This window comes from Lactuca saligna, chromosome 9, assembly GCF_052625555.1.
Source record: "Lactuca saligna cultivar CGN05327 chromosome 9, ASM5262555v1, whole genome shotgun sequence".
NCBI classification, from domain to species: domain Eukaryota; kingdom Viridiplantae; phylum Streptophyta; class Magnoliopsida; order Asterales; family Asteraceae; genus Lactuca; species Lactuca saligna.
Window position 1 is genome coordinate 26,279,468 of NC_136425.1, and position 10,533 is coordinate 26,290,000.

Consider the following 10,533-nt stretch of genomic DNA (forward strand, 5'->3'; position numbering starts at 1 on the left):
ATGTCACACTGCATTTCCAATCTTAAACTCGCATCTAAATTATCATAACATTGTACAATATCGAACTACATTTTGTTCATAACATTGCACAACATTATAACCACAAACACAAACCTACATTAGAACTGTGAATCATCGTAACACAATAACCACATTCATATACAAATCAAGAAAAAGTAACACTAACACCTAAACTAGATATAAGAAAGTTACCTAATTCTCATTTGCACAAGCTTCATCAAGAACAATCTTTAGTTTCTTGTGGTCATCTTCTTGCAAAGATTTCACTGCAAACTCTTCAGGCATAACCGGCCTTCTATTCCCAAAAACAGTCCACATAAACATCACAAGTAATGTACCTAAACACCCAAATCCAATCCCAGTTATCAATGCTGCAAGAATCTTCATAACACAATCACTTTCATTAGGAACCTTCATCTCGTGTTTTTGAATCTCTTCTGTTGGATCCAATGGCTGTGAATGCATCCAGTCGGGAGCTCGGTATGCTTTAAACTTCCAAGAATCGATCTTGCAGGTTTCTGAAGAATTCACATTTGATGAACTCAACCCCACATAAACCCCTTCAATTGTAGGCCAGATTTTGGATAAATCGTTTTGCGCAAATAGCAAAGGATCTATAGGTCGATTGCTGCCAAATCTATTCAATCTAACCTCCAAACGTTTCGACCCTGGTTCATAATCGATCCAAGTTTGCATTTTTTCACTACCATTAATCACCAAATTAACAGAAGAAACGTTCATAACTTTAACAGACATGAATCTTGATGAATCAATCCCGGTATGATTCTCAAATTCAACACTCAAGGGAACAGATGAGTAATTATAATCAAACAAATTCATGGGATACCCATATGGGAACAAAACAAAAGCTAAATGATTCCCATTTGATATAGAAAACGAAAAGTACGTAGATATTGATACCAATTTCTTGGGGATGCCTCCGTAAATCTTGATGGGTTTTTTGTAAATCACTCTACCAGCACTGGCAGGTAATGGAGCAGTGAGTTGTAAAGAAGAACCGGCATTAACGACCTTCGCATCTCCATAAAGAGCGAGAAAGGAGTGAAAGGTTGAATTTTTGCCGAAGTTGTTGAGAGAAAATGAAGTGTTTGGGTTCGCAATTAAGAATTTGAAGAAGAATGTGAAGAAATAGAGGGTGACGAAGGATCTCGAGATGGCCATTGCTAGCGATTTGGAGATTTAGCAGGGATAATATGAAGAAGCCATGAATGAATGTGCCGGTGCTTAGGGTTTTGAGAAGAAGGGAAGCTTGGAAAAATGGGGAAAAGAGAGATTGGAGGTTGTGAAAATTAAATGTGGGGTGTTATTTTACTGGTTTTTCTGCTGCAGTCTCTGTTTGTCGCTCCTTTTGGTACAGTGGTTGACTGGTAGCTTAGTAAAGGGAGTGAGAGTGAGAGTGAGGGTGGGGTGGGAGAGAGTATTTTACAAATATACCCTGACATTTCCTTGTCTTTGCAATATCTACCTCCTAATTCTTGGGTTCCATTTATGGAAACCTTTACTCTTAAATATAGGTTTGAATATGTAACTACTGTTTTCTTGTCAAATTAATTAATGGGTTGGTATTACAAATACAATGATTTTCTTTAAGCTAAAATCGAGTGCAATAATAGCAAGTTAATATTTTTCTAAGGGTAAAAGAAAGCACCCTTGTAATATGTGTCTTTAAGATATATTACTCTTAAATATCAAAAATTTTAAATGATTTTGTTTCTAGGAATTTTTAATTTAAAATTTTACATTATAGTTCCTGTAGTTTTTAACTATAAAAAATAGATTAATTATAATTTTGATTCTAATAGTTTTTAATTTAGAAAATTATATTTTTTTAGTATGTATAGTTTTTAATTATGAAATATAGATTAATTATGGTTTTGATCCTTTATAGTTTTTAATTTAGGAAATTATATTTTTGATTTTTATAGTTTTTAATTCTAAAAGAAAATAGATTATTTATAGTTTTGGTCCCTGTAGTTTTTAATTTAGGAAATTGTATTTTTGGACTTTTGGTGCACGTATTTTTAAATCTAAAATTACATAATGAGTAAATTATAATTTTTGGTCGAGACGGTTTCTATTGTTCTGCATTTTAGGTTCAAGTTGTATTTTTTTTACAAGAATGTTAAATTGTAGTTTTGTCCTATGTGGTTTTGATTGTTTTTAAACTTATGTCTAAGTTTTAAGATTTTTACATAAACGAACAATATGGTTGACAAAAATTACACATTTGGTTCGTGATGTTGTCTTCATCTCTTCTTTTAAATATCTCTGAAAAAAACATTTTACCTTCATTTTTTTTGTTCGTTTCTTGTTTCAACTTTTATTATATAATTATTTATTATTTGTTTTAATAAATAGGTCATTCATCAATCTTTGTTTTCTTTTTATTAATTTGCATATGTATCTCAAATATATAAATTATGCATCTAATCTTACATATATACCAACATTTTGTACTAGTTAATTCTCTGAAATATTATGGCCATCGAAGTATATTATTGTGGTTTTGTTGATCTTGATGTGGGTTGTATATCATAAGAGGCAACTGTGTTTGTGTTCCAGATAATATAACCATATTATTGCTACTATATTTGGTGTTCTCTTGGCAAACTCTTAGGATTGAAGACTAACATTGATGATGATGGAAACCTTCCCTACAAAGGGATTATGTTGTTGTTTGGTTTGTTATATGGGAGCATGGATGCTATCCTAAACAATAATGTTATTACTAATTTGACGCCCCTTTGGTAAACATGTATAATGAAAGGCTAATACTAATGTTGTCAACCCCTAAATTAAGTACTAATGTTTTTGCTTACTTGGTTACTTGGTTGATTCACGGTTTGCATTTGGCACTCATATAACTAGATTCCCCTCTAAAATGATGTCTAAAATGATGAGTTTGTTTGTTAATGCTTATATTTTACTTAATGTCTTGTTTAGAAAAGGTTTCATATATGGTATATGGTCATGATTTGTGTATTTCAATCATTCATAGTCTTGTGATGTGTGGGTTGGTGTGTAATCATAGGTATGTATTTATGTTTAATTGTAGGACTATGTTTTGTGTTTAATTGTAGGACTATGTACGCTTGTTTTCAAAAGAGTGATACATTGTGTTATCGATGGTGTGTCGATAAAACAAATGGGTGTCTTCGATTTGTTGGTCAACAAAACATATAGGTTTAATTTGAATGGTGGACAACGATATATGAAGTGTGTTGGAGTTATTAGAGAAGGAAGTTACAACGATGAAGTGTCGTTGAGGATGGTTGATAAAAGGAGATGGAAAATGATGTGGGGATTGGGGTAAAGAAAAGTTAGGGGTTGAATATATAACTTTTTTGTAACCACACGGATCATGTATGTAGTTTTGTCTAGATTTTTTGTTGTATTTATTTGAAGTATGAAATCTATAAAAGTATAAAGAGGGTAATTGATAAATAAGAAAAAATTAGTTGTTTGATGGAAAATAAAAGGAATTATGAAGGGACTAAAATGAAAATATTTGGCAAAAGAGATTCCCCCGACAGATACCGATATACGGTCGTTGTAGTAACCCGTAAGTATTGTTTTGTCCCGCAAGGAATGGGCTTTCTTTTACTTTTATGTTGTTTCTCATTTTTGTGTATTATGTAAAATTATTTCTTTATTTATGAATAGTACCATTCCTTTTTCCACCTTGGAGGGGTACAAGACAAGGGTATGCATGTGTTATGGTACCAGAATAGTATTATTGTTATTTTTTTACTTTAAAGATATAAATTTATATAAAAACAAAAGTACTGGAAGTAGCTCTTAGAATATAAGTTTGTAGTTAAAAAAAATATAAAAATTAATTTTGTCGAACAATTTTGTTTTTTTGTTTTGAGATTAAATTTTAGTTTCATGCTTCGCAAGAAACTCGAGACCGATTCGGAAAATACTTGAAATCGACTCGATCTTAATCGTGCCGAGCTCGAGTTCGAGCCACTCGAGTTCCTTATCGAGCTGAACTCGAGTACTAAAATACTCAACTCGTAAAGCTCACGAGGTTAGTCGAACTTAGTGCAATTTACATATATGTCATTTCTTTATAATTGTTTATTTATAACGTAGTATCATAGCATGTCATTTCTTTATAATTATTCATTTATAACATATAAGGTTGATGTTATATTGATATTAGGTGATTAATAGTGTTTTTTTATATAGTTTGGACATTTGCATGTGGAATGTTTAATATTTTTACTAAATTTAATGATTTTGATTTTTTTTTTTTTAATATTAGCCGAGCCGAGCTTGAAACTGTCAAGTATTTCACGAGTCCGAGCTCGAGCTTAAAATCAAGGCTCGAGTCGAGTTCGAGCCGAGTTTCGAGCTCGAGTATTTTAGTCGAGCTTGGTAGTATTCGGTTCGACTCGGCTCGTTTACATCCCTAGTCAACATATTAAAGTCAAATACAATGTATTAGAGTTCAATAGATAATGATTTTTTTTAGTAAATTACACCAATCATTTCTCGAGCATAAGTCAAAACTCAAGTTTCGTCATTATTTTTAAAAATTAACTCGGATCGTCTTTTTGTTTGTTTTTTCTTGTACTCTTAGTCCCTTCGGACATAAAAAGACAATTTTGCCCTTATATATTTATTTTTTGATTTATTTATTATTTATTAATTATTTATATACTAAAAGAAATTGTTTACTTAAATATACGGTTACTTCGCCATTGTTATTGACCAATACCGCCGCCACCACCAATAACCTCTTAACCACTGGCTCTACCACCCGAATAAATTACCACCACTTTTGCCATCATAAATAAACAATCTGCCGCCATCTCTATCATTGGAAAAGCACGAATCGGTGCTCAAAAAAAAAAAAAACGACGGGAAAAGAGAGAAACAGAGATGGAGATGGAGGTATGCGACATTATTAATTTATTATGGCAAAATATCGTTCCTAGATCCATTTTCCGATGATAAGGGTTTCACCAGATACATTCCCAGAACTGCGAACACCACCAAAAACCGTTCATCTTCCTTGCCATATTCACATGGTATGAAGATGTTTTAATCCTCATATATGAACATATTGTTGGATTAGTGTCTAAGTCCATAACTATTTTGGTATGTACTTGATCCGATGGTGCATGGTCCTTTTGGGTTGCCTTCACCAAAGCAACTTGATAGGATGAATTATGGAGAGAAATGATTAAATATGATTTATTAATATACTATTAGAATAATATATTAAAGGAGAAATCATACTGTTTAATTAATATTAGTCAATAATTAATTGGTAACTAGTTTTGTGACTAAAAGAGATTAATTAAACTTAAGGGACTGAAATTGTAATTATAAGATAATTGCAATTTGGGCTATGGATTGCCTTATATTAAGGAGTGGACGAATTCTATAGGAAAGCCCATGAGGAAATCGTCCAAGGCCTTAAGGAAACGAATCTATGGGTTGCTTAGGGCTTAAGCATCCAATTTAGGGTTTCCTTGTTAGATAACCCTAATAGCCTCCTATATATATATATATATATATATATATATATATATATATATATATATATATATATATATATATATATATATCCCTTATGACCCAAAAACGTGGCTAAGCATCCTTCTAGGGTTTCACACGTTTTTGGGCAACCTCCATCCTCTCTCTTCTTCATCCTCTTGCTCTTGGTGTTTGTGAACCATTAGAGGAGTGATATTTGTGACTCTAAGCTTTCTAAAGTCAATACAAGGAGGAATTGGATTTTTATTGCTACATAACAATCAAGGTAATGTCTTAAACCCATTCTTATGTTAATATGATTACTTGTATGCTAGAATTAGGGTTTATAGCCTTGGATAACTTGCATGTACAATAGAGAAACCTAGATCCGAGCATTAGGGTTTGTATGAGCACATAGGATGTTCTTATGACTAAAACCCATCACATATGTTGACAACTTCTTTGTTGATCTCGAAACCCTAGCCGAGGAAACCCTAACTCTCCGATAAGACCACTTAAGTTTGTTCCCCTTCTTTCTCTAACGATGGCAACAGTAAAGTCCTCGTCTTCTGCCCCCACTTTCAATCGCATATCTTGTTCCCTCATCGTCTGCAAATCTATTGTATATAAATATCGATAAAGTGGTGGATGAAATGGCAAGAGAATACACCGACAAGGCTTTGTGTTACAACTCGTGTTATTCTTTCCCCCCCAATCAATCACCATATGTGTCTCATCCTTCTTGTTCTCGATGCAATAGACGTGTTCTTGGTAATCTTTACAAACAAAACTTCAAAATGGATTTTGATTTGGGATTAGGGTTTGCGATTGACGAGAATTTTGGGGATTTTATGGTGAAGGTATCTGAAGGAAATTTCAGATGCATATGCCATACCTATGGTGTATGCGATTGAAGGAGAAAAAAAGGAGAGAAATAGGTTGTATTCACCGTCGATAGCAGTGGGCGGATTGTAACGACCCAAAATTTAAGACCAAAAATTTCTTTAATAAATCATTACTTAAGGTAACATCATCATCCAAAACATAATATGAGTATAAGTTTTCAAAACATATGTTCGTTATCAGAGTAAACATCCCCAGGCTGTCTAATCTATGGTGTGTGCCATGCGATCACCCCGAGCTCTTCCCTCCGCTACCGGAAGTACCTGAAACCAAAACTGAAAACCGTAAGCACGAAGCTCAGTGAGTTCCCCACCCTACCACATACCATGCATAACCACATACTGCACATACTGGGCCACGCCCCCTATCTTGGGCCTCGCCCCTTACCACGGGCCTCGCCCGCTACAACGACCCCGCCGCTCCAGGCCCCGCCTGGCTTCGAGCCCCGCTCGGATACAGATCTGTTTTACTCAGGCCTCGCCTTCCCTGGGCCTCTCCCATGTCCTGCTACTGAGGAGTCATGGAACCCCATCCATGCTCCTAATGGTAGTGAGGTACGGGCCTAGCCCACTCTCACTCCTGTTCTAATTCGGGCCTCGCCCCTAATCTGCTACTAGTGAGATATGGAACCCCATCCACACTCTGCTATTGGTGAGATACGGGACCTCGCCCACACTCACCTCCCTACCAGGTACATACATGTATCACACAGACAACAAGTATAAACTATCATATATAAACAATTCCTTGGGCGCCCGCCCGCTATTACTGGACCTCGTACTGCAAACAATGCTAGCATACTGTGCCTAGGGCTAACCCCCAGGTCTTCTACTCATAACTACATGGGCCGGCATTGTGGCCTTAGACCCATTCACACAAAAGGGAAACTCACCTGAACTGGCTGAACTTGCTGATGATCTCACTAGCTGCTTCCCGACAACTCACGGAACTTCTGCTCCCCTTGCTCCCCGAATTACCAATATCAATGCAATACTGAGTCTAACTGACCCCCGAAAGACAATCAAGTCCACCCTGGTCCAAAGTCAACCTTCCAGGTCAACCCTACTCGCCGAGTCACCCTACTGACTCGCCGAGTTCAAAATGATTAGATTCATTTCATTCGCGACTCGACTCGCCGAGTCAGTCCATGGCTCGCCGAGTCTACCGATTTCTGAGTCCAGACCTGTTCAACTCACTGAGTCTCCACCCGACTCACTGATTCGAGTCACAACTCGAAGGGTTTTGGGTTTTGCGACCTGACTCGCCGAGTCCAAGAACAGACTCGCCGAGTCCAAGGCAATCTTCATACGACTCGACGAGTTGTTCATCCCACTCGTCGAGTTTCTCCAAAACTTCATGCTACTCGCCGAGTCCACTCAAAGGACTCGTCGAGTCCCTTCAGATCTCCTTACATGCAGAGGATTTTTGAGTCATGCATGGACTCCAAACTATAGATCCACCCTTCCCAAGCCTATTCCACACATAAAGCTGCAAACTTTACGTGTAGAGAAGGAGATCTAGGCAAGATACGCCATTAACTAGGGTGTAAGGCCAAGGGACTTCAAAATCGACTCAATGGCTGATACTTTATGATCCTCCAGGCCCTAAAACACTTGAATCTGAAGTAGCAACTCCAGATCCGGCTTCTAACCCAAAATAATAACATTATGGCAAAAGAGCCCCAACAACCACACATAGATCTAGGTGCAAAAAGAGTCCAGGAACTAGTTTATTACCTCCAAGTGCTCAGAATGAACTCACAATCCCAGATTTATAGCTCCTTCTTGCTCCTCCAAGTTCCTTCTTCCTTTTCCAAGCTTAAATGCACCTTCCAAGGCTCAACTAGGAGATATGACGGCTAGGGTTTGATATCCAGGGCTAAAGAGGCAGTAAGGGACCCTAGGAAGAAGCTTAAGACATTTATAGAGGCCCCAAGTCCCGAATTTAGGGTTTTCCACGCACAGACCAGACTCGCCGAGTCACCTTGACCGACTCGCCGAGTCGGTCGCTTACACCTCGACCCGGATCCCGCTCGGACTCGCCGAGTCCCTCCTTGGACTCGCCGAGTCGGCCCTTTAATTAGGGCTTTTCCTTCCTTTCATGGCTTTTGAAACTTTGGGTGTTACACGGATTCTGAGCATCTTTTTCGCCCACAACTCCAGTTCCGATTCATAACAAATTGGCGGTGTCTGTATAAGATTTTATAGGGGGTAGATCCAGGTGTAGAACACAGAGGGAGAGAAAGCAGACTTTTAAATTCATCCTTATAATTTTAATTCATGTCATTTTGGTCCCTGTAGTAGAAGGAAGTAACCATAAGAAGCCCCAATGGCTAAACCGTAATTTGGAAGGAATGGGAGTACGTCATGCGTACGTGTGTACACTTAGTGTACTAGGGCACGCCCTAGTACGCTAGGCGTACATTCACGTACGCGAGGCGTACTTATCAAATGTTGAAAACCCTAATTTTTAGGTTTGAGCCATATATAACCCCATTTCCCTCACCATTTCATCCTCTACCTTACTTGAGTCGGTCTTTCAAGCCCTATCCCTTGTGTGTGTTGAGCTTGAGTGTGTGTGTGTGTGTGTATTCTTGGTGTTGAAGAAAGAAGAAAGGATTCTTTGAGAACCTTTGGTGTGGGATTCAAGCTTTTAGATATGAGATCTTCATATCTTTGGGAAGCTCCTGAAGGTATAAAGCCTTGAACTTTACTTGTATTTCATTGGGATCTAGCCATATGGATTTTTTTTGAGTTTTGTCCGTTTTCTCGGACTTAATGAGTAAATTATACTCTAAGACCAAATGAGCTGTCTTTTCAGAAGATTTGAGTTGTGTTAAGTCATAAAAATGCTTCCTTGACTCGCTTAGTGCTTGCATGCAAAATGTAAAGGTCTTTAGAGGTTAAGATAAACAATGAGGCTGGTTTTGGGTCTTAATGATGCATGCAAAACCATAAAATTGGAAACTTTATGGTTAAGAGCACCTTCTTGGACTTGGATCTAGATTTTAGACGTTTACACTGAATGGATTAAATCCTTATTCGAAATTTGCATGGCCACCGCGTGCACTGGGCATAGGTGGTCAACAACGCGTTTATTGGTCAAAGCGGAGTACGCTGAGTGTACAGCCGCATATGCCCCGCGTACTCAATCTGTTGGGTTTAGCAAATTTGGGCTTCAAGTTTGGGCCATCTTTTGGGCTTAGATGCTTGGGACCTTATCAGACCATATGAGTATTGGTGTTTTGGGCTAAGTGAAGGGATGAACTCTAGGGTAAGGCCCAAGTAGGAGTTTGGGCCCAATTTGGAAAATTGGGCCGATTATGGGCCTTGAGTGATTACTTAGTTTTGGGCTTTTTGGAACAAGATTTGGGCCTCGGTCTTAGCCCAAACCAGGTAAAGGGTAAAGTGGCCTTTTTCCTAATTATAGACTCATAGTTAAGGTTTGTAATCCAATTATTAATTGGATGTTTATGTTGTTGTGATAGTGCAAGGATTTTAGTGAGCCAGCAGCCGGAGACTTTCAGTGTGATTTAGTAGTGTAAGGTGAGTCTTCCTCACCGTACTTACATGTCGAAGGCACCAAGGCCGACCCATAGGTTTGATAACTTGATATTCATTGTTATGTTGAGTATGGAATAAATATGCATGCTAGTTTTGATGTGCTAATCTGGTAGATTTGTAAGACTACATGTGATACTATTTGATTATCTGTGTATATTATTATACGTTATATATCGAGATATTATGTGGGTTGGGTTGAGGTTGTATTGTTCCGTACGGTAGCCAACAAACCCTGGAGCAAGCCAGATATGAGATGAGGGTCGGGGAGGGCATGTCAGACTCATACTGAGGGCTCATGAGCATTCTAGATATGGGCTGCGTGCCGGGAATGGCATGCCAGACTCGTACCGAGGGCCTAGTGGTATTCAGTCCGATGACTGATCTGGTTGGGGAGCAAGCCAACATAAGTTGTGGGCCGAGGGCAATTCTGACTTATGTTGTGGGCTCATGGGTAATTTAGTCTGTTAGCTGTGGACCCATTGCATGTTGTTATTGTTTATGTGCTATTTGTTGTGTGTTGGTATTTTGAGGGAAC

General features: G+C 37.8%; 1 protein-coding gene across 1 annotated transcript; it reads right to left on the minus strand.

The window, feature by feature from the left end:
- Positions 1-213: 213 nt before the first annotated feature.
- On the minus strand, positions 214-1,203 carry LOC145016120 (L-type lectin-domain containing receptor kinase VIII.2-like). The gene has a single exon (XM_078974532.1). The coding sequence runs from the start codon at positions 1,201-1,203 to the stop codon at positions 214-216; it is 990 nt and encodes a 329-aa protein (XP_078830658.1).
- Positions 1,204-10,533: the final 9,330 nt, after the last annotated feature.